This window comes from Anomaloglossus baeobatrachus, chromosome 9 (assembly GCF_048569485.1).
Source record: "Anomaloglossus baeobatrachus isolate aAnoBae1 chromosome 9, aAnoBae1.hap1, whole genome shotgun sequence".
In the NCBI taxonomy this organism is placed as follows: domain Eukaryota; kingdom Metazoa; phylum Chordata; class Amphibia; order Anura; family Aromobatidae; genus Anomaloglossus; species Anomaloglossus baeobatrachus.
In genome coordinates, this window is record NC_134361.1 from 142547260 (window position 1) to 142572217 (window position 24958).

At 49.1% G+C, this 24958-nt stretch overlaps 1 protein-coding gene across 3 annotated transcripts in view; it reads left to right on the forward strand.

The window, feature by feature from the left end:
• EDA (ectodysplasin A) overlaps nucleotides 1-24958 on the forward strand; it is a 354857-nt gene that overhangs the window by 320515 nt on the left and 9384 nt on the right. Inside the window, exons 4-7 of one of the 3 annotated variants that reach the window (XM_075322754.1) lie at nucleotides 14658-14846; nucleotides 14933-14967; nucleotides 21598-21652; nucleotides 23978-24108. In XM_075322754.1, coding sequence (XP_075178869.1) covers nucleotides 14658-14846; nucleotides 14933-14967; nucleotides 21598-21652; nucleotides 23978-24108 — 410 coding nt within the window. The remainder of the gene's footprint in view (nucleotides 1-14657; nucleotides 14847-14932; nucleotides 14968-21597; nucleotides 21653-23977; nucleotides 24109-24958) is intronic. The other 2 variants (XM_075322755.1, XM_075322756.1) reach the window with 2 other exon arrangements.

The following is a 24958-nucleotide window of genomic DNA, read 5'->3' on the forward strand; positions in this document are numbered from 1 at the left end:
GTGTTCCAGTCGCAGGCCTAGGTGTAAAAAGATCTTTGGAAAGGTCTCTGTACTGTCCCCTCATATATTTATACATTGTGATTAAATCCCCCCTAAGCCTTCGTTTTTCCAAACTAAATAACCCCAAGTTTAATAACCTGTCTTGGTATTGCAGCCCACCCATTCCTCTAATAATCTTGGTCGCTCTTCTCTGCACCCTCTCCAGTTCAGCTATGTCCTTCTTATATATCGGTGACCAGAATTGTACACAGTATTCTAAGTGCGGTCGCACTAGTGACTTGTACAGAGGTAGAACTATATTTTTTTCATGAACACTTATACCTCTTTTAATACATCCCATTATTTTATTAGCCTTATCAGCAGTTGCCTGACACTGTCCACTAAAGTGAAGTTTACCATCCACCCATACACCCAAGTCTTTTTCTGTGTCTGTTTTACCCAGTGTTCTACAATTAAGTACATAATCATAAATGTTATTTCCTCTACCCAAGTGCATGACCTTACATTTATCTACATTAAACTTCAATTGCCACTTCTCAGCCCAATCCTCCAATTTACATAAATCTCCCTGTAATATAAAATTATCCTCCTCTGTATTGATTACCCTGCAGAGTTTAGTATCATCTGCAAATATTGAAATTCTACTCCGCATGCCCCCAACAAGGTCATTTATAAATATGTTGAAAAGAAGCGGGCCCAATACTGACCCCTGTGGTACCCCACTATGAACTGAAACCCAGTCAGAGTACGTACCATTAATAACCACCCTTTGTTTCCTATCACTGAGCCAGTTTTTAACCCAGTTACATAAATTTTCCCCTATCCCCATTATTCTCATTTTATGTACCAACCTTTTGTGTGGCACCGTATCAAAAGCTTTTGAAAAGTCCATATACACAACATCCACTGCATTTCCCTGGTCCAAGCTTGAACTTACCTCTTCATAGAAGCTGATCAAATTAGTTTGACAGGATCGATCCCTCATAAACCCATGTTGATACTCTGTCATAAGGTTATTTTTCTTGAGATACTCCAGTATAGCATCTCTCAAGAAACCCTCAAGGATTTTACCAACCGTAGAGGTTAAACTTACCGGCCTATAATTTCCCCGCTCAGTTTTTGTCCCCTTTTTGAATATTGGCACCACATTTGCTATGCGCCAGTCCTGCGGTACCAACCCTGTTATTAAGGAATCTGTGAAGATTAAAAATAATGGTCTATCTATCACAGAACTCAATTCCTGTAGTACTCTGGGGTGTATGCCATCCGGGCCCGGAGATTTGTCAACCTTAGTGATTTCGAGGCGGCGGCGTACTTCCTGCTGGGTTAAGCAGGTAATATTGAAGGGTGAATTTATAGTATCACTGGTCATGTCATCTGCCATGGCATTTTCTTGTATAAAAACCGTAGAAAAAAAGTCATTCAGCAGGTTGGCTTTACCCTCATCCCCTTCCACCATTTCACCAAGACTATTTTTAAGGGCGCCAACACTATCGCTTTTCAGTATTTTACTGTTTATGAAGTTAAAGAATATTTTAGGATTATTTTTACTTTCTCTCGCAATGAGTCTCTCTGTCTCAAACTTAGCTAACTTAATTTGCTTTTTACATATTTTATTTAATTTGCTATAATTATATAATGCCTCATCACTACCTACCCTCTTTAATTCTTTTAAGGCTTTCTGTTTTTCTTTTATTGCTTCCCTTACAGCTCTATTTAGCCATAGAGGTTTCCTCCTATTTCTAGCATGTTTGTTCCCATAGGGTATATTTTCTGCACAAGCCCTATTCAGGATACTCATAAAAGTCTCCCATTTGCTTTGTGTACTTTTATTACTTCGTACATCATCCCAGTTTATTGCACTAAGATTATCTCTCAACCGTTTAAAATTTGCTTTCCTGAAGTTTAGTGTCCTTGTAGCCCCTCTACTAGACATCTTACTAAAGAATACATGAAAACTTATTATTTTGTGATCACTATTCCCCAAGTAACCCCCAACTTGTATATTTGATATGCGGTCTGGCCTATTGGTTAGTACAAGGTCTAGTAGTGCTCCCCCTCTTGTGGGGTCCTGTACCATTTGTGAAAGGTAATTATCTTTCATTGTTATCAAAAATCTATTTCCTTTGCTGGAACTGCAAGTTTCTGTTCCCCATTTTATATCAGGATAGTTAAAGTCCCCCATAATAATTACCTCTCCGAGACTCGCTGCTTTATCAATTTGCTTTATGAGGAGATTCTGTACCTCTTCCATAATATTCGGCGTCTTATAACACACCCCTATCAGTATTTTATTATTCATTCTCCCCCCCCTTATCTCCACCCATAGGGACTCTACATTCTCAGTACCCTCACATATGTTGTCACGCAGGATGGGTTTTAAGGATGATTTTACATATAGACACACACCTCCCCCTCGCTTATTTGTACGGTCATTCCTGAATAGGCTATAACCCTGTAAATTAACAGCCCAGTCATAGCTCTCATCCAGCCATGTCTCTGATATCCCCACTATATCATAATTTTCTTCCAACAATATTAATTCTAATTCCTCCACCTTATTTGTGAGGCTTCGGGCATTAGTGTACATGCACGTTACGTATGACTCTGTACCTGTATTCCTGCTTACTGTATTAACTGTCCTAACCCTTCCCCCCATACCACCCCCAATTTCATACTTGTGCCCTGGTCACTATCTGCACTACATTCCCCTTCTATAAAGTGAATACCCTCGCCCCCCATTCCTAGTTTAAACACTCCTCCAACCTTCTAGCCATTTTCTGCCCCAGCAGAGCTGCACCCTCCCCATTAAGATGCAGCCCATCCCTAGCATAGAATCTGTAGCCAACTGAAAAGTCGGCCCAATTCTCCAGGAACCCAAAACCCTCTTTCCTACACCAATTCCTGAGCCACCTGTTAACCTCCCTGATCTCCCTTTGCCTCTCTGGTGTGGCTCGTGGCACAGGTAGTATTTCCGAAAATACCACCTTTTGAGGTCCATGCTTTAAGCTTACAACCTAATTCCCTGAAATCATCTTTAAGGACCTTCCACCTACCTCTAACTTTGTCATTTGTGCCAATGTGTACAATGACCGCTGGGTCCTCCCCAGCCCCTCCCAGTAATCTGTCAACCCGATCAGCGATGTGCCGAACTCGAGCGCCAGGAAGACAACACACTGTTCGGCGATTCCTGTCTTTGTGACAGATTGCCCTATCTGTCCCCCTAATAATTGAGTCCCCCACTACCAGTACCTGTCTTGCCTGCCCTGCACTCCTATTCCCCCCCTTACTAGAGCAGACACTCCTCTGGCGTTCAGAGGTCATGCCTTGCTGCAGCAATGCTACCCCTGTAATGACATCCCCCTCATCTGCCAAGTTTGCAAACCTATTGGGGTGTGTCAGTTCAGGACTAGCCTTCCTAGCACTTTTCCCTTTACCCCCCTTTCTAACTGTCACCCAGCTACCTACCTCACCGTCCTGCCGCTCCCTACTACGATCCTCCCCCACATCTGACCCAGCAAGCTGCTGCTCAGTGAGCAGGAAACTCCTTTCCATATTGCTAATGCATCTCAGAGTTGCCAGCTGCTCATTTAGATCCAGTATCTGGGCTTCCAAATGTGCAACTTGCGCACATGTCGAACAACAGTATGCACCCTCGAACGGCTTTTCAAGGACTGCATACATGAGACAAGATGTACACTGGATCGCTTTAGCAATAGTGGAGCACATTTTCTAATGGGGATAGCACTAAACAAATGTTAAGTAATTAAACAACTAAATACAAACAATTCTACTCACACTTACTTTTGCTTACACTTTGCTCACTCACGCTCACAATGAAGAAGACAGGCGCGCGGTTTTCAGAAGTCTTCCTTCCGGCTGTAACGGCCAAAACCCGGTTCTCCTTGAGCTCGCGGAGCTTGCATATTCCCAGAAGGCACTGGGAATATGCAAATTATATTCGCAAGACTCCTTCCCTGGCTTTAGGCCGTAATGGCTTAAAATTCTGCAGTGTCTGCAAAGTCCCACTGCTCAAGAAGGCACATGTTTGCCACTGAACGCCTGGATGATTCTGAGAGTGATTGGGAGAAGGTGCTGTAGTCACATGAGATAAAAATTGAGCTCTTTGGCATTAACGCAACTCGCCGTGTTTGGAGGAAGAGAAATGCTGCCTGTGACCCTAAGAAAACCCTACTGTCAAGCATGGAAGTGGAAACATTATGTTTTGGGATGTTTCTCTGCCAAGGGCGCAGGACTACTTCACCACATCAATGGGACAATGGATGCAGCCATGTACCATAAAATCCTGAGTGACAACCTCCCTCCCTCCGCCAGGACATTAAAAATGGGTTGTGGCTGCGTCTTCCAGCATGACAATGACACAAAACATCCAGCCAAGTCAACAAAGGAGTAGCTCAAAAAGAAGCACATTAAGGTCATGGAGTGGTCTAGCCAGTCTCCAGACCTTAATCCCACTCAGAGTTGCCAAGCGACAGCCTCAAAATCTTGATTTAGAGAGGGTCTGCAAGAAGAGTGGACCAATCTTTCTCCTGACGTGTACAAACCTCATCATCAACTACAAAAAAAGTCTGACTGCCATGTTTGCCAATAAGGGTTTTGCCACTAAGTTTTAAGTCTTGTTTTCCAGAGGGATCAAATACTTATTTCTCTCTGGAAAATGCAAATAAATTTATATAATTCATACAATGTGATTTTCTGGATTTTATTTTGCATATTCTATCTCACTGTTAAAATTAACCTACCCTTTAAATTATAAACAGTTCATGTCTTTGTCAGTGGGCAAACATACAAAATCAGCAAGGGATCAAATAATTATTACCTTCACTATATATATATATATATATATATATATATATATAATTTAGAAGGTGGCCCGATTCTAACGCATCGGGTATTCTAGAATCTATTGTGTAGTTACTGTATGATTTTTGTTATATATATATATATATATATATATATATATATATAGAGATAGATAGATAGAGATAGATATAGATAGATAGATGTTGTGTGTAGTTGCCAAGTGTTTGTGTAGGGCGCTGTAAATGTTCTGGGTGTTGTCTGGGTGGGGGGGTGTGAGAGCGGTGTTGTTTGTGTGTTGCGTTGTTTGTAGAGTGCTGTGTGTCTGCAGCGTTGTGTGTGTGTGGTGCTGTGTGTTGTGCTGTGTTTGTGGAGCGCTGTGTGTCTGCAGCATTGTGTGTGCGTGTGGTGCTGTATGTGTTGCACGGTTTGTGTGGGTGTGTGTGTGTTTTGAGAGGAGGTATGTTTTGTGCAGTGTGTGTGTGTGTGTTGGAGGAGTAGTCCTGGAGGGAGAGGAGTATAATAGGAGTAGTAGTCCTGGGGGGAGAGGAGGATAATAGGAGGAGTAGTCCTGGGGGGAGAGGAGGAGAATAGGAGGAGTAGTCCTGGAGGTGAGGAGTATAATAGGGGGAGTAGTCCTGGGGGGAGAGGAGTATAATAGGAGGAGTAGTCCTGGAGGTGAGGAGTATAATAGGAGTAGTAGTCCTGGGGGGAGAGGAGGATAATAGGAGTAGTAGTCCTGGGGGGAGAGGAGGATAATAGAAGGAGTAGTCCTGGAGGTGAGGAGTATAATAGGGGGAGTAGTCCTGGGGGGAGAGGAGTATAATAGGGGGAGTAGTCCTGTGGAGAGAGCAGGATAATAGGAGGAGGAGTCCTGGGGGGAGAGGAGGATAATAGGAGGAGTAGTCCTGGGGGGAGAGGAGTAGTCCTTAGCGTAGAGGAGTATAATAGGAGGAGTAGTCCTGGAGGGAGAGGAGGATAATAGGAGGAGTAGTCCTGGGGGGAGAGGAGGATAATAGGAGGAGTCCTGGGGAGAGAGGAAGATAATAGGAGGAGTAGTCCTGGGGGAGAGGAGTATAATAGGAGTAGTAGTCCTGGGGGGAGAGGAGGATAATAGAAGGAGTAGTCCTGGGGGGAGAGGAGGAGAATAGGAGGAGTAGTCCTGGAGGTGAGGAGTATAATAGGGGGAGTAGTCCTGGGGGGAGAGGAGTATAATACGAGGAGTAGTCCTGGAGGTGAGGAGTATAATAGGGGGAGTAGTCCTGGGAGGAGAGGAAGATAATAGGAGGAGTAGTCCTGGGGGGAGAGGAGGATAATAGCTGGAGTAGTCCTGGAGGTGAGGAGTATAATAGGGGGAGTAGTCCTGGGGAGAGAGGAGTATAATAGGAGGAGTAGTCCTGTGGGGAGAGCAGGATAATAGGAGAAGGAGTCCTGGGGGGAGAGGAGTATAATAGGAGGAGTAGTCCTGGGGGAGAGGAGTATAATAGGAGTAGTAGTCCTGGGGGGAGAGGAGGATAATAGGAGGAGTAGTCCTGGAGGGAGAGGAGTATAATAGGAGGAGTAGTCCTGGGGGGGAAAGGAGGATAATAGGAGGAGTAGTCCTGGGGGTGAGGAGTCTAATAGGAGGAGTAGTCCTTGGGGGAGAGGAGTCTAATAAGAGGAGTATTCCTGGGGGGGAGAAGAATAATAGGAGTAGTCCTGGGGGGAGAGGAGTATAATAGGAGGAGTAGTCCTGGGGGGAGAGGAGTATAATAGGAGGAGTAGTCCTGGGGGGAGAGCAGGATAATAGGAGGAGTAGTCCTGGAGGTGAGGAGTATAATAGGAGGAGTAGTCCTGGGGGGAGAGGAGGATAATTGGAGGAGTAGTCCTGGGGGTGAGGAGTCTAATAGGAGGAGTATTCCTGGGGGGAGAGGAGGATAATAGGAGGAGTAGTCCTGGGGGTGAGGAGTCTAAGAGACAGTGCTGGGTCACTTGTTGGTCTCCTGCTGTGCAGCACGCATCAGCGTGTGACAGCGGGAGACCAACGATCTGAATGGGGAGGGAGCCGGCATACGCTAGTAACCATGCTACACAATATTACCCGATGTGTACCATGGTTACCAGCGTATGCCGCCCCCCGCACGCACGGGAGCCCACACCAGCATACGCCGGCAACCCCAGCAATGCGAGGGTATGTGTCGGCTGGGTTACCGGCGTACGCTGGTGTGGGCTCCCGGGGGTACAGCACTCACCTGGGAGTCGGGGCTCCGTGTCGGTTCGGGGAATGCGTGAGGGGGGTGGGGCCAGAGCGAGCGTGCAATGCGTGAGGGGGCGTGGCCGAGTTGCCAATGCGTGCAGGGGGCCGGGGCGAGAGGCCAATCCGTGTGGGGGGCGGAGCCTGGGCGAGCTGCCAATCCGTGAGGGGGGGCGGAGCCGAGGCGAGCGGCCAATGAGACACTTGTCACGGTAACGACAGAATTTTGGAGCAAGGCACACAGACAGAATAAGGCAATTATATATATACTAGAAGGTGGCCCGATTCTACGCATCGGGTATTCTAGAATTTACATATTGTGTAGTTCATGTATGATTTTTGTTATATATATATATATATATATATATATATATATATATATATATATATATATATATGAGATATATATATATATATATATATATATATAGAGATATAGAGATGTTGTTGTGTGTAGTTACCAAGTGTTTGTGTAGGCGCTGTACATGTTCTGGGTGTTGTCTGGGTGTGACGGGGGGTGAGAGCGGTGTTGTATGTGTGTTGCGTTGTTTGCGGAGCGCTGTGTGTCTGTAGCGTTGTGTGTGTGTTGCGCGGTTTGTGTGTGTGTGGTGTGTTTTGGGGGGAGGTATGTTTTGTGCAATGTGTGTGGTGTGCGGTATGTGCGTATATTTGTGTGTGCCGCGGTGTTTGTGTGTTGGGTGTTGTGTGTGTGCAGCGTTGTGTGTGTGGGTGTCTGTGTAGGGCAGTTGTTTGTGGTTCCCAGTGTGTGGTGTGTTGTGCAGTGCGCGCGCGCGCGTGTGTGTGTGTGTGTGTGCGCATCAGCCTCTCTTCTCTCAGCCTACCTCTCCCAGCCTCCCTCCTCCCAGCCTCCCTCAGCATCAGCCTCCCTCTCCCAGCCTCCCCAAGCATCAGCCTCCACCAGCATCAGCCTCTCTCCTTCCAGCCTCCCCCAGCATCAGCCTCCGCCAGCATCAGCCTCTCTCCTTCCAGCCTCCTCCAGCATCAGCCTCCCTCTCCCAGCTTTCCCCAGGATCAGCCTCTCTCCTCCCAGCCTCCGTCCTCCCAGCCTTCCCCAGCATCAGCTTTCCCCTCCCAGCCTCCCTCAGCATCAGCCTTCCCCAGCATCAGCCTCCCCAAGCATCAGCCTCCACCAGCATCAGCCTCTCTCCTTCCAGCCTCCCCCAGCATCAGCCTCTCTCCTTCCAGCCTCCCTCAGCATCAGCCTCCCGTTCCCAGCCTTCCCCAGGATCAGCCTCTCTCCTCCCAGCCTCCTTCCTCCCAGCCTCCCTCAGCATCAGCCTTCCCCTCCCAGTCTCCCCCAGCATCAGCCTCCCCAAGCATCAGCCTGCACCAGCATTAGCCTCTCTCCTTCCAGCCTCCCCCAGCATCAGCCTCCCCCTCCCAGCCTCCCCCAGCATCAGCCTCTCTCCTCCCAGCATCAGCCTCTCTCCTCCCAGCATAAGCCTCTCCTCTCTGTCCCCAGCATCAGCCTCTCTCCTCCCAGCCTTCCCCAGCATCAGCCTCTCTCCTCCCAGCCTCCCCCAGCATCAGCCTCCCCCAGCATCAGCCTCTCTTCTTCCAGCCTCCCCCAGCATCAGCCTCTCTCCTTCCAGCCTCCCCCAGCATCAGCCTCCCTCTCCCAGCCTTCCCCAGGATCAGCCTCTCTCCTCCCAGCCTCCGTCCTCCCAGCCTTCCCCAGCATCAGCCTTCCCCAGCATCAGCCTCTCTCCTCCCAGCCTCAGCCTCTCTCCTTCCAGCCTCCCCCAGCATCAGCCTCTCTCCTTCCAGCCTCCCTCAGCATCAGCCTCCCCTTCCCAGCCTTCCCCAGGATCAGCCTCTCTCCTCCCAGCCTCCTTCCTCCCAGCCTCCCCCTCCCAGCCTCCTTCAGCATCAGCCTTCCCCTCCCAGTCTCCCCCAGCATCAGCCTCCCCCTCCCAGCCTTCCCCATGATCAGCCTCTCTGCTCCCAGCCTCCCCCAGCATCAGCCTCTCTTCTTCCAGCCTCCCCCAGCATCAGCCTCTCTCCTTCCAGCCTCCCCCAGCATCAGCCTCCCTCTCCCAGCCTTCCCCAGGATCAGCCTCTCTCCTCCCAGCCTCCGTCCTCCCAGCCTTCCCCAGCATCAGCCTTCCCCAGCATCAGCCTCTCTCCTCCCAGCCTCAGCCTCTCTCCTTCCAGCCTCCCCCAGCATCAGCCTCTCTCTTTCCAGCCTCCCTCAGCATCAGCCTCCCCTTCCCAGCCTTCCCCAGGATCAGCCTCTCTCCTCCCAGCCTCCTTCCTCCCAGCCTCCCCCTCCCAGCCTCCTTCAGCATCAGCCTTCCCCTCCCAGTCTCCCCCAGCATCAGCCTCCCCCTCCCAGCCTTCCCCATGATCAGCCTCTCTGCTCCCAGCCTCCTCCAGCACGCCGTGCTCCTCTGCCGACACTCACACACCCGATCGCATCCACTCACACACACCCGATCGCATCCACTCACACACACCCGATCGCATACACTGACACACACCCGATCGCATACACTCACACACACCCGATCGCATCCACTCACACACACCCGATCGCATCCACTCACACACACCCGATCGCATCCACTCACACACACCCGATCGCATCCACTCACACACACCCGATCGCATACACTCACACACACCCGATCGCATCCACTCACACACACCCGATCGCATACACTCACACACACAGACACTGACGATATCGCACATACGCGCTGATACTCACAAAATCCGGAGATACCACATGCCTCTGGCCATGTGATCCTCCGTCAGGTCCTGGAAGGTCACAACAGCACAGTATCGAGGCTGAGAAGCAAGCGATATCGCCGGATGCTGTGAGTGTGTGGATGCGATGTGAGGTGTGTGTGTGTGAGAGTGAGTGTGATCTGATGTGTGTGTATGTTTGTGTGTGTGCTGTTATGTGTGTGCGTGTGGATCTTCCGCCGCAGCAGGACCTTGATGGTACCAACGTATCCACACCACTCCCGTGCGAGCGGGGGCCGGGGGGGGTGGGGGTGGGGAGGGGGGGAGTACAGTACTCACCTCAGTGACAGCCGTGTCAGTTCGGGGAATGCGCGGGGGGGGGAGGGGCGGGGGGGAGTACAGTACTCACCTCCGTGACAGCCGTGTCAGTTCGGGGAATGCGCGGGGGGAGGGAGGGGGCGGGGCCAGAGCTAGCGTGCATTGCGTGAGGGGGCGGGGCGTGGCGTGGCCGAATTGCCAATGCCTGCAGGGTGCCGGGGCGAGAGGCCAATCTGTGGGGGGGCGGGGCCTGGGCGAGCGGCTGGCCAATCCGTGTGGGGGCGCAGCCTGGGCGAGCGGCCAATCGGTGTGGGGGGGCGGGGCCATGGCGAGCCCAGCGGCCAATCAGCTTTGTGTCACCGTAAGGACACAATTTTGGAGCATGACAGACAGACAGATACAGACAGAATAAGGCAATTATATATATAGATATATAGATAATTTTTTTTATATAATATATATATATATATATATATATATTTTTTTTTTATGTATATGTGTGTATATATATATATATAATATATTATAGAGATGAGCAAACCTGACGTTCGGTGTTCATACCAAAGACAGGCTTTACCAAAAAAAAAAATTAATTCAGAGGTCAGGTGCTTTACGCATGAACAGTGTTTGATCGGCCCGCACTGGGGGTAACACCAGTATGACCGGATGTAGTATATATACAAAAAAAGAAAAGGACAAACCAACTCCCGTTCCCCTCCAGAAGTGATCTGTTTATGGCTGGTTGTGTGTGGGCCGAGACCCGAAATGCCCAGTTAGTGATTTTCATTAGGGTTCAGGTCAAGTCTGGGTCCCAATCTGAACTTAAAATAAAGTCCTGATGAACACAACGAACCGCACTTCTATGGATCCGCTCATCTCTAATCATGTACAAACCAAAAATGTATTTTAAATAATGATAATGGATCATGGGTTTTTGTTCTCATTTTATTGATGAATTAATAAATGAGCAAGAGATTCTGTATTCTATGGAAAACTGTTAACTATTAGTTTATTCTTCACTTGTTACTTAGAAGAAATCAATAGTTTGAAAAAAGGGTGGTCTCCCTACACAACTGAGTTGTCCTCACTTGATGATTACTCATGCAGCTTATTTTGGCATAGATACAATAACTGAATGATAGATGAAGAGCAGTACATAGCGTAAAGCATTGCTACAGAGTGGTAGTGTGCATTAAGCACAGGTGGAGAGTGGTAGTGTGCATTAAGCACAGGTGGAGAGTGGTAGTGTGCGTTAAGCACAGGTGGAGAGTGGTAGTGTGCTTTAAGCACAGGTGGAGAGTGGTAGTGTGCTTGTAGCACAGGTGGAGAGTGGTAGAGTGCGTGTAGCACAGGTGGAGAGTGGTAGAGTGCGTGTAGCACAGGTGGAGAGTGCTAGATTGCGTGTAGCACAGGTGGAGAGTGGTAGAGTGCGTGTAGCACAGGTGGAGAGTGGTAGAGTGCGTGTAGCACAGGTGGAGAGTGGTAGAGTTGCGTGTAGCACAGGTGGAGAGGGGTAGAGTGCGTGTAGCACAGGTGGAGAGGGGTAGTGCGCGTGTAGCACAGGTTGAGAGGGGTAGAGTGTGTGTAGCACAGGTGGAGAGGAGTAGAGTGCGTGTAGCACAGGTGGAGGGTGGTAGAGTGCGTGTAGCACAGGTAGAAAATTGAACCTTCTATGTCAAATTGCTCTTGACCTGTCAAATATTGGTTGTCACTCAATGCATTTACATTATTTTTTTATCTTAAGAATAAATCTAAAGAAAATGTGTTAACTCTTTGGTGATAAAGAAGTCACTGGATAATTTGGATAATTATCTATAGATATAATTGTCTTATTCTGTCTGTCTGTCTGTCTGTCTGTCTTGCTCCAAAATTGTGTCCTTACGGTGACACAAAGCTGATTGGCCGCTGGGCTCGCCATGGCCCCGCCCCCCCGCACGGATTGGCCGCTCGCCCAGGCTGTGCCCCCACACGGATTGGCCAGCCGCTCGCCCAGGCTCCGCCCCCCCACAGATTGGCCTCTCGCCCCGGCACCCTGCAGGCATTGGCAACTCGGCCACGCCCCGCCCCCCTCACGCAATGCACGCTAGCTCTGGCCCCGCGCCCCCCCCCCCGCATTCCCCGAACCGACACGGTCACAGAGCCACGACTACCAGGTGAGTACTGTACCCCCGGGAGCCCACATCAGCGTACGCCGCCAAACCAGCCGACACATACCCTCGCATTGCTGGGGCTGGCCGGCGTATGCTGGTGTGGGCTCCCGTGCGAGCGGGGGACGAGATGCGCTGGTAACCATGGTAGCATAGTTACCAGCGCATCAAGGTCCTGCAGCGGCGGAAAATACACACACGCACACACATAACAGGACACACACACACACACACATCAGATCACACTCACTCTCACACACACATCACATCGCATCCACATACTCTCAACATCCTGGGATATCGCTTGCTTCTCGGCTGTGATATTGTGCTGTGAGCTTCCAGGACCTGCCGGAGGATCACATGGCCAGAAGCATGTGGTATCTCCGGATGTTGTATGAGCGCGTATGTGCAATATCGTCAATGTGTGTGTGTGTGAGTGTATGCGATCGGGTGTGTGTGAGTGTATGCGATCGGGTGTGTCTGGGTGTGTGTGAGTGTATGCGATCGGATCTGTGAGTGTCGGCAGAGGAGCACGGCGTGCTGGAGGAGGCTGGGAGGAGAGAGGCTGATCCTGGGAAAGGCTGGGATGGGGAGGCTGAGAGAAGAGAGGCTGATGCTGGGGGAGGCTGAGGCTGGGGGAGGCTGGGAGGAGAGAGGCTGATGCTGGGGACCGAAAAGGCTGATGCTGGGAGGAGAGAGGCTGATGCTGGGATGAGAGAGGCTGATGCTGGGGACAGAGAGGCTGATGCTGGGGACAGAGAGGCTGATGCTGGGGACAGAGAGGCTGATGCTGGGGACAGAGAGGCTGATGCTGGGGACAGAGAGGCTGATGCTGGGAGGAGAGAGGCTGATGCTGGGATGAGAGGCTGATGCTGGGGACAGAGAGGCTGATGCTGGGGACAGAGAGGCTGATGCTGGGGACAGAGAGGTTGATGCTGGGATGAGAGAGGCTGATGCTGCGGGTAGAGAGGCTGATGCTGCGGGCAGAGAGGCTGATGCTGCGGGTAGAGAGGCTGATGCTGGTGCAGCATGGGGGATGGAGCACGATGGGGGGTGCGCAGCATGGGGATGGAGCACGTTTGGGAGTGCGCAGCATGGTGCATGGAGCACGTTTGGGAGTGCGCAGCATGGCGGATGGACCACGTTTGGGAGTGCGCAGCATGGCGGATGGAGCACGTTTGGGAGTGCGCAGCATGGCGGATGGAGCACGTTTGGGAGTGCGCAGCATGGCGGATGGAGCACGTTTGGGAGTGCGCAGCATGGCGGATGGAGCACGTTTGGGAGTGCGCAGCATGGCGGATGGAGCACGTTTGGGAGTGCGCAGCATGGGGGATGCAGCACGATGGGGAGTGCGGAGTATGGCGGATGGAGCACGTTTGGGAGTGCAGCATGGCGGATGGACCACGTTTGGGAGTGCGCAGCATGGCGGATGGAGCACGTTTGGGAGTGCGCAGCATGGGAGATGGAGCACGATGGGGGGTGCGCAGCATAGGGGATGGAGCACGATGGGGAGTGCGCTGCATGGGGGATGGAGCACGATGGGGAGTGCGGAGTATGGCGGATGGAGCACGATGGGGAGTGCGGAGTATGGCGGATGGAGCACGTTTGGGATTGCGCAGCATGGCGGACGGAGCACGTTTGGGAGTGCGCAGCATGGCGGACGGAGCACGTTTGGGAGTGCGCAGCATGGCGGATGGAGCACGTTTGGAAGTGCGCAGCATGGGAGATGGAGCACGATGGGGGGTGCGCAGCATAGGGGATGGAGCACGATGGGGAGTGCGCTGCATGGGGGATGGAGCACGATGGGGAGTGCGCTGCATGGGAGATGGAGCACGATGGGAAGTGCACACCTCCCCCCAACACACACACACACACACACACACACACACACACACTGGGAACCACAAACAACTGCCCTACACAGACACCCACACACACAGACAACGCTGCACACACAAATATACGCACATACCGCACAACACACACATTGCACAAAACATACCTCCCCCCAAAACACACCACACACACACAAACCGCGCAACACACACACAACGCTACAGACACACAGCGCTCCACAAACAACGCAACACACACACAACACCGCTCTCACCCCCCGTCACACCCAGACAACACCCAGAACATGTACAGCGCCCTACACAAACACTTGGTAGCTACACACAACAACATCTATATATATATATATATATATATATATATATATATATATATATATATATATATATATATATATATATATATAAACAAAAATCATACATGAACTACACAATACGTAAATTCTAGAATTCTAGAATACCCGATGCGTAGAATCGGGCCACCTCCTAGTGTTTAGTAACAGTATTTGTTTTGCTTACAATCTCCTGTAGTTGCATAACGTATCAATAATATTAATATTGCCTTTTATTTTTTAGGAAAAAAGGTTGGACCTCCCGGTGCCGTAGGACCTCCTGGCCCTGCAGGTCCTCAAGGACCACCGGGTCCTCCAGGACCACCCGGAATTCCAGGCATTCCTGGTATACCAGGATCAAATGCTATGGGCCCTCCTGGACCCCCTGGGCCACCAGGACCTCAGGGACCACCTGGGAATCAAGGGCCTTCTGGTATGTCAATGTTATGAGAGATTGCTGTGGCAGCATTTGCATGTTTGCGTTCTAATCAGTCCTTTTTTTTCTTCTTTTTCCACCAGGACCTGGAGACAGGACTAGTCCTAGAGAGATGCAGGTTAGATTCTGTGTGGCTTTTTAGACCGCCTTTTGATGACCATTTATTTAAAAGTGAACATTTAATGCTTATTGCAATATTCCCTTAAAGATTCCTCTCCCCTCCATTGAAGCAACAGCATAGTGAAATGTTTGCTAATGAACACTGTCTTCTGCTCACTTTTATTGGCAAGCTTTGATTTTATTTTTAACCTAGTAGAAAATATTATGCCTAAGGGAGTTGGCTACTTTATATTAACAAATGTGTTCAGGGCATAATATTTTACACTCACTAACATGAATATCACACGTTCTCCTCCTGCACTTGTCAGTGCAGCCTTTCACAAAGACTGCTCCGCTCTCCTGTCCACAAAATTCCTGCTGATGGGGCAGCACTCACCAGACCAGTCCATGGGCCTCATCCAGATGAAAGATACTGCACATAGGAAAGCTATTTGATTTTGGGGGTTTTTCGTTTGGATTTTTTTTAAATTGGAGGAGGCTGATGGACAAAGAAAAGGCGTTCAAGAATTTTAAAGGGAATCTGTCACCAGATTTATTTTTACCCCTTCTGAAAGCAGCATTATGTAGAGGAAAGAGACCCTGATTCCAGCGATGTGTCATTTACAGGGCTGATTGCTGCAGTTTTGATAAAATCATTGTTTCTCTGACGCCTCATTGGGGGACACAGGACCATGGGTGTTATGCTGCTTATCCATAGGAGGACACGAAGTAGATGCAAAGATATTAGCTGCTCCCCTGCAGTATACACCCCCTGGCCTAGCCAGGCTACTTCAGTTTTAGCTTAGTGTCTATAGGAGGCACATCTCTGCAGACTACTGCAGCAAGAATTTTTTGTTTTTAGAGGGTTTCCTTCGGGGACCGATTTCCCAAAACCATCAACAGGCGGGAACATGGAGTGTCGCCTCCCTGTACCCCCTCCTGCGACGCTGGATCCTGGGCTGTTACTCACTGGACGACGGGTCTCATGGCACCGATTTTTCCAGAGCAGATGAAAACTTCCTCAGTCCTTTTTGCAGGCTCTGAGTTGATACACGCTCTGCACCAGCGTGCTCAGGCAGCAAGCATCAGACTGCCATCTCCACAGGAGCTGAGGTGAGATCCTCCCTGACTGGATTCACATGGGCTGTTACTCACTGGACGACTGTTCTCACATGCACCAATTTTTCCAGAGCCCAGAGTAGATGAAAAACTTCCTCAGTCCCTCTGGCAGGCTCTCAGTTGATATAAGCTCTGTGACCGGGCACAGCAGGCGTCAGAATCCCCACACTGGCTCCCTGACAGGAAATGGAGCAAAGGTCACACTGGCTGGATGCACATGGGCTGATTGCAGACTCCTGAATAGCATTCCACCTGTGGTGAGGGGAGGGGGAGAGCCCCCAGGACTCAGTGCACCCGCAGCTGCGGTACACTTTAAGAGGTTTTTTTTCTGTCCACCATGGTTGTGCAGGGCTGGAGGGGGGAAGGGGAGTCCCTTCCCACCATTTTTTTTTTTTAATTATATTTTCTCATGCCTTCTTGTCGGAGCTAAGCCCCGCCCCCTCTGACACACGATAAGCCACGCCCCCTCACGAAAGCTCACGTAACCCTCCTCACACAGGATCTGCAGAGCATTGCTCCCTCTTGTTGTGCTCAGAGCCTGTAGGTGTCTCTCAAAGCTGGCTTCCTCCTTCCCACAGGAAGTGTGACACAGGAGGAGGGGGGGAGGTGTCATCAGCGTTCTGGGTGAGTTATAGCCTCACTTGTTTTCTCACATTAGCTCTGCAGAGCATTGCTCCCTCATTACAATCAGAGTTGATAGCACCTCTTCCTTCTGTGAGTCCGATGCCCCAGTAGCTCTCCCCCCCACCCCCCGACACCACCGCAGCAACCGCTGCCAGCCCTGAGCCTATGGCTCCCAGTCCCCCGGAATGGGCACAGTTCCCAGAACCTGGTGCTGGCTATGCAACATCGTCCTCACACCCCTCGGGGCCCCTGGACAGAATGCAGCTTGACGACATCTCTATAGAGGGTCCTTCTGATAAGAATCAGCCCTCTGCTTCACCGGTTGTAGATCAGGAAAAGGGCATGACCCCCATGGTCCTCCCTCGTGGGTACACAGATGGGGTTCTCCCACATGTTCCGCGGTCTCTGGAGCCGGAGGAAGGGGAATGATGTTTTTACCGGGATGATTCCTTGGTTTTAACCTCCCCGAGCGATCAAGCTGCGATGGACTCCCTTATTGCAGCAATCAACCAAACTCTGCATGTGGAAGATCTCCTCCCATCCACTACTACTGACCCTGCGGTCTCCTTTAAAAGGGTGAAGAAACCTTAAAAAAAAAAAAATTGTTGATGCCGCTTCGGTATACGTAAACTCATGGAGTCCCGGTACCCCTTTGGCTTAGCTGTCTCTAAGGGCTGGGCCGATCCGGTCTCGGTGGACCCTCACCCGGCTTTCCGCCTGCCTGAGGGACCCTCCTGTCTTTTACTTGATGGATCCTCTTTCAAGGACCCGACAGACAGACAAGTGGAGCAGCTCGATCGCTCTGCCTTGAGGCCGCGGGTTCCTCTCCCCTTCCGTGTGGGTCGCACAGACACCAGGACTACCAGTTTCTCTCAGACCCTCACAGATGTAACAGTTCACATTGCTGCGGCGGCGGAGTACCTCATGCAGGCCTCCCTCGACGCTGCTACCTGCGCAGTTATTGCCGCCTCAAATACCATTGCCATCTGTAAAGCCCTCTGGTTCCGATAATGGAGAGCTGGCTCGGTCTCTAAGAAGCCTCTCACAGTACTCCTTTCCAGATCGATGGTTTGCCGATCGTCTGGACAGGCTCTTTTTTTTTTTACGCCACGGGAGAAAGAGTAACTCTCTCCCCCAACTCTAGCCCAGGACGTTTTTTACTAGACACGCAGGGCCCGACCTTCTCAGCGCTCCCCGAGTCCACCTCGTCCTGGCAGTCTAGACAAAGATCGAGGAGTCTCGTCCTCCTCCATCTGGGCTGCCGCCTCAGACCACAAATGGGTGCGATACCTTGTGTCTTCCGGTTACCTCATTGAATTCCGGACCCGATCCCCTGGTCAGTCTTTTCTCTCAACCCCCCCAAAGACTCCAAAACACTTCGAGGCCTTCTCCTCAGCAATCCACTTTCTCCAAACGGCGGGGCTGATGATACCTGTTCCAGACGGCGAGAGGTTCAAGGCCTTCTATTCCAACCTCTCGTGGTCCCCAAAAAAGGAAGGATCAGTTCGACCCATCCTGGACCTCTAACACCTGAGCAAACATGTGCACGTAAGGAGATTCAGAATGGAATTTCTAGGGTCCATTATTACCTTGATGGTCGAAGGAGAATTCCTTGCCTCCCTAGCTATCAGGGACGCGTACCTGCACATACCCATCGCTCCAGCTCACCAAAAGTTCCTCCGCTTCGCGGTTCAGGACTTCTTTCTTTCATTTGTGGCCCTACACTCGGCTCTGCCACAGCACCAAGGGTCTTAACAAAGGTCATGGCGGCCGCCACGAGTACCCTTCATGCCAGGAGAGTGGCTGTTCTGCCTTGCTTGGATGACCTCCTCATCAAGGGCCCAACCAGTGTGCAGATCTCTATGGGCACCCTATCCTGCCTAGGGTGGCTTCTGACTCCAGTCAAATCATCCCTGGTCCCGTCAAAATCCGTCAACTCCCTGGGCATGTCCCTGGACACCCTTCGGGGCTTGATATTTCTCCCTCAAGACAAGGCGGCTGCACTACAACAAGCGGTACACTGCTCTCTATGTACTCCTCTCGCTCCATACGATTCAGTATGAGAGTGCTAGGTAGGATAGCGGCGGCTATAAAGGCAGTGCTGCTCGCTTAGCCACACCACCGCCCACTGCAGCTTGTGCTTCTAGCTGCCTGGGACAAGAGCCCCTTTTCCTTGGACAAACTTTTCACCTGACTCCTTCAGTCAGGTATGCGTTTTGCTGGTGGCTTCAGTCCTCTTCCATATCGAGAGGGAGTTTTTCTCTCCCAAGTGGACTGGCTACTCCTGACCACGGACGCCAGCCTCTTAGTCTGGGGAGCAGCGTACTGACTCCACACTGCTTGGGGACGTTGGACGCCCCAGGAGTCTTCCCTTCCCAGAAATCATCCTGAAAATCAGCGCAATCTTTTTCGCGCTCAGGTCATTCCCCCCTTCTGCTAGCAGGTAGTTTGATTCGGGTCCAATTGGACAATGCAACAGCTGTGGCCTATGTCAAGACAGCTTATCTCGAGGTCCTCAGGATCCTCACCTAGGCCGAATCGACGGGGGTCTGTGTTTTCAGCGTTACACATACCGGGAGTAGAGAACTGGGCGGCGGACCTTCTAAGTTGCCAAGGCCTGGTCGCCGGAGAGTGGTTTCTCCACCCGGAAGTGTTCCCACACATCTGCACTTGCTGGGGTACACCAGACGTGGATGTAATGGCCTCAAGGTTGAACGCAAAGGTACACGTGTTCTTAGCCAGGTCACTTGATTCACAGTCCATCGGTGCAGATGCTCTAGTCTCCTAAAGTCGCTTCCATCTACCTTACATGGTTTTTCGCCTCTGCCCCTGTTGCCGCGAGTAATCTGGAAGATCAAGGCAGGCGGAGTCCCAGTGATACTAATAGCACCGGACTAGCCCAGGCAAGCCTGGTATGCCAAATTAGTACAATTGCTCATGGCGCCTCGTAAGCATCCCAGACCTGCTGACCCAAGGGCCTATTTCCCATCAGAACTCCAGAGCCCTGAAGCTGACGGCATGGCCATTGAGACCTGGACTTTAACAAGAGCGAGATTCTCTCCCGCGGTCATCTTCACCATGTACAGTGCCCGAAGGCTGGCCTTCATCCCGTATTTACTACCGTACGTGGAAAACTTTCCTTTCCCAATGCAGGGAATCTAATGTCCAACCTATGCCTCTGGCGATCCCCAGAATTCTTGATTTTTTTGCAGTCAGGTTGCAAAAGGGGTTGGCCCTCAGCTCCCTTAAGGGACAGGTTTCATCTCTCTCAATATTCTATCAATGTCGCCTAGCTTGCAATCCACAAGTCAAGACTTTCCTCCAGGGCATTTCCCATCTAGTTCCCCCGTATAAACAGGCGCTGGACCCCTGGGACTTCAATCTCGTTTTGGACGGTCTCCATAGGTCCCCCTTTGAACCTCTTAAGGAATCTTCTCTTCTCTCCTGGAAGGTAACATGCTTAGTGGCGATTACATTCATCAGACAAGTTTCGGAACTGGCAGCACTCTCTTGCCGCAAACCCTTTCTGATCTTTCATCAGGACAAGATGGTTCTACGCCCCCTTTCGGATTTTCTTCTGAAGGTTACTTCCCCGTTTCATATGAACGAGGACATTGTTCTGCCTTCCTTTTCTCCACACCCAGTCCATAGGGTGGAAAGGTCTCTACATTCGCTAGACCTTGTGAGGGCTCTCGGATATTACGTACCCAAGACAGCCCCTTTAAGAACATGGACTCCTTGTTCATCATTCCTGAAAGGCCTAAGAAAGGACAGGCAGCTTCATAGGCAACGCTGGCTCGCTGGATTCGCTCTGCAATCCAGGAGGTCTACCACTTGCAACTCAAGCCCATTCCTAGTGGGCTGCGGACTCATTCCACGCGAGCAGTTCGCGCCTCTTGGGCCATTAGGCATCAGACTTCAGTGGGACAGGGGTGTAAGGCTGCGACCTGGTCTTGCCTACATACTGTTTCAAAGCATTAATGAGTCCATACCCAGGCTTTGGCTGAGGCGAACCTAGATAGGAAAATTATGCAAACGACATTGTATCACCTATATCAGAAGGCACTCCTGTCTATCTGGGACTGGTTCCTAGTCCTTGGGTTGCGTATATTGTTTACCCACGCATGGACTGCTTTAGGACGTCCCATGGTCCTGTGTCCCCCAATGAGGCGTCAGAGAAAAACGGATTTTTGTGTACTCACCGTAAAATCGTTTTCTGTTAGCCATCATTGGGGGACACCGCACCCTCCCTGTTGCCTTGTTGGGCCTTAGCTTTTTTCTCTCTCAGTACTTTTTTGTTATGAGTATTCACTCACATTTTTTGTTACTTGTTCTCCTACTGCTTGGGTACTAAAACTGAAGTAGCCTGGCTGGGCCAGGGGGTATATACTGCAGGGGAGGAGCTAACATCTTTGCATCTACTTAGTGTCCTCCTATGGATAAGCAGCATAAAACCCATGGTCCTGTGTCCCCCAATGATGGCTAAGAGAAAACGATTTTACGGTGAGTACACAAAAATCCGTTTATCTGCCGCAGATCTACCAGTTTTCTGAATGGCTGAGCTCTGTAAACCCACACCACTGATTGGCAGTTTTCTGCCTATGCAGTGTACACAATGCTCGGTGTGGGGTTATACAAAGCTCATGAATAAGGAGGACTACATGTGAGCAGGTTTAGTAGTTCTCTAGTGATAATCTCCTGCTGGTAAACCAGTGATTTTTATAGAAAGTACAGCAAGCAGACCAGTAAGTGACACATGTATGAAATCAAGGACTCTTTTTAGCTCTACATCATGGTGCTTTCAGGTTAGATAGCAAAAAACTGATGATAGATTCCTTGTAATCTACTGTATTTTCTTTTTTTTTTTTTATGGTAGTTTTTATTTATTTTCCCCCGTATTTTGCAGCCAGCAGCAGCTGTCCACTTACATGGTCAAGACTCGGCAATACAAGTCAAAAATGGTAAGAAACCAGTTGTTGCTTTTTTTTCCCGTTATAAATTTGCTGCTAAGAGAATTGGGAATAAACTGCTGCCCTCACGTCTGTCAGGATTTACCTACATATGGAAGAAATATTGATTGTGTTAAAAGCCAAGGTTCATTCTAATTTCCTTCATTTAAAATTCTTAAAGCATAACCATTGTTTTAATTTTGATTTCATAAATCCATAGTGCACAAGAAGATAAGCAACTTTGTAATACGAGGGGCTGCTGATAAGTCTTTGGCTTTGTCACCTTTTTTTGTTTCTATGCTAACAAATGTTACATCACATGAAAACTTTATGTCTAATATATGTTTTCAAAATTTTGTGTTTGTTGCTTATGGCAACAGTGTTCTACGCACGCGCGAAAAAAAAATAACAGAATCTAATGCGATATTCACAGCAACTGAGAGCAGAGGAGTGATAAAATTCTAGTTTCTGCAAGAAAAGTCCATGAAGGATATTCATGGTGATATGTCGCAGACATTGGGGGATCAATGCTCTTCATATTCCACAGTTAAAAACTGGGTTTCCAAATTTAATACGTGCCACTTCAGCACCAATGATGAGGAACGTCCTGGATGACCAAGAGGGGTTGTTATTCAGGAGATCGTCGATGCTGTGCACAACCTCACACTGGAGAATTGACGAATTTCAGCTAAAGCAATAGCGGACATCATGGGGATTTCCTGTGAACGTGTTTGTGTCATTATCCATGAACATTTGGACATGAGTAAGCTATCTGCAAAGTGGGTCCCCAAATGTTTGACAACAGATCAGAGAAGTATGCAAGTGAAAACTTCCCGGTCCATTTGTCAGCATTTCCAGACTGATAAGAAATTCCTGCATCAACAGGTCACTATGGATGAGACCTGGATTTAGTTGTATGACCCTGAAAACAAGGGGCAGTCAAGAGTGGAGGCACAGTGGTTCTCCTCGTTCAAAGACGTTCAGGGTGCAAAAATCAGCCACTAAGGTGATGGCGTCTGTGTTGTGGGATAAGGAGGGTGTGCTGCTAGTGGACTACCTTCAAAAGTGTTCCACCATCAATGTATTACATTGATCTTTTGAACCAATTGAAGGCAGCTCTGAAGACCAAAAGACGTGGCAAGCTGTCCAAAGGAATCTTGTTCCTGCAAGACAACACCTCAGTTCACACTGCACAAGCGACCACGGCAAAACTGGCAGAGCTGAGCTTGCAGCTGGTTGACCACCCATCTTGTTCACCAGATCTAGCTCCCTCCGACTATCATCTGTTTCTAAACTTGAAGAAGCCCCTCAAGTACCAAATTTCACACCATTTCTTCTAATGCCATGGCTGCTATGGATGCCTCGTTTGAGGCACAACCGAAATCCTTCTTTTTGCTAGGCTTACAGAACTTGGAATACCGATGTAAGAAGTGTGTTGACATAAGTGGAGAGTATGTGGAATAAATGTAAAGTTTCATCATCCGATCTCGTTTCTTTTTGGGTAAATTTTTTCAAATTTGTGTCTTCCAGAATTGATCAGTCGTCATCAAAATTCTGAGGTAAAATCTGTATTCAGTGACGACTTTCCCATTACTGAGATAGGAGAGGGTGGTTGTTACTGATGAGATTCTATGATGATGGGAGGAGGGAGGAGCTAGAGGCAGAGGGAGGAGCTAGTCAGCTCCGCCCCCTCCTTCTTCTTCTATCTACATAGAATCTCATCAGTAACAGCCGACATCTCCTCTCAGTAATGGGAAAGTCGTCACTGAATACAGATATTACCTCAGAATTTTGTTAATGACCAAGTCTGGAAAAAATAAGCAGATTTGTTTGATATATTACTGAATTATTACTGAGTTGCTTATTTTCCTGTGTACAATTGATTTATGAAATAAAAATTAAAATGACGGTTACATTTTAAGGAATGACCCAGGAAATAACGTGTAACGTAGCTTTGATGCATACACAACACTGGATACCAAATAGGGAGACGAACAATGTATCTGCACCAGGGGTCACATAAAGGGGTGTATACACAGTAGTCCCCTCTATTCAAGTATTTTCTCTGTTACATTGATAAATAATATTACCATAATTGCCTAATGTTAAAGAACCTAAAAATTTGCAGCTAAAAGGTAGACTGTGTAAAAAAAATAAATATATATATTGGCAGTGCTGTAACTGTGGGATGTAGGGAGGTGTGAAGCCTGTTTTGGATGTTGTAGGCATGGTATATTTTTCTTATGTCTTTTGCCTCGTTTGTATACTGATAAAACGTATGTTGATGCTCTGTTAATATTGACATGTACTGAGTGACTACCGTTCTCTCACACTGAGATCTTTCAGGTGGAATTCTCCATGACTGGTCCCGGATTACCATTAACCAGAAGGTTTTCAGGCTGCACACACGCAGTGGGGAGCTGGAGGTGCTTGTGGATGGTACCTACCTCATCTATAGTCAGGTAGAAGTGAGTACGGTCTTGGGCCTAGCTCCTTTTTTCACCATCTTATGGTATACTGATCTATGTATTTTTTTTATTTTACCATAATCATAAACTGCTCATTTTACTTTAAAACAAATTGTCAGGTTCAAATTAAAGGTGGGGAACCTTTACTCTGCCAAAGGCCATTTGGATATTTCTAATATCTTTTGGGGGCCATTCTAAATTATCAACTTAAAAATGAGCATTTTATATTTGAACAGCTTCTCTTTGGAGAGATGTGTGATGTTAGGTGGTATGGATGATAACAAAAAAGTGAGCCGGAGTATGAGATGGTATACATGGTAATTGTGAGACCATGTTCACACTGGCCATGAGACAAAGAGAAACCAAGGAAAAAATTGTGAAAAAATACCCTGCTGTAACTAAATAAAAGCATAGTGCATATAAACATAGGGTACTTAGTAAACACTGTTTTTGATCAAAAAAAGCATAAAGCTATCCCACCAACGCCAAGGTGTACCCAGTTGGGATAGTACCTACACTCTCTAATATTAAAACCTTACCATGGGTCTAAAATAGGCCTCAATGTGGCTAAGGGCTGAGAGCGACCGGGTCCCAACAGGACACACACAGTCAGGGGGATTCACAGAATGAAATGTCCAGCTCGCTGAGCAGTACCCTATGTTTATATGCACTATGCTTTTATTTAGTTACAGCATTCTGTGAATTCCCCTGACTGTGTGTGTCGTGTTGGGACCCGGTCGCTCTCAGCCCTTAGCCACATTGAGGCCTATTTTAGACCCATGGTAAGGTTTTAATATTAGAGAGTGTAGGTACTATCCCAACTGGGTACACCTTGGCGTTGGTGGGATAG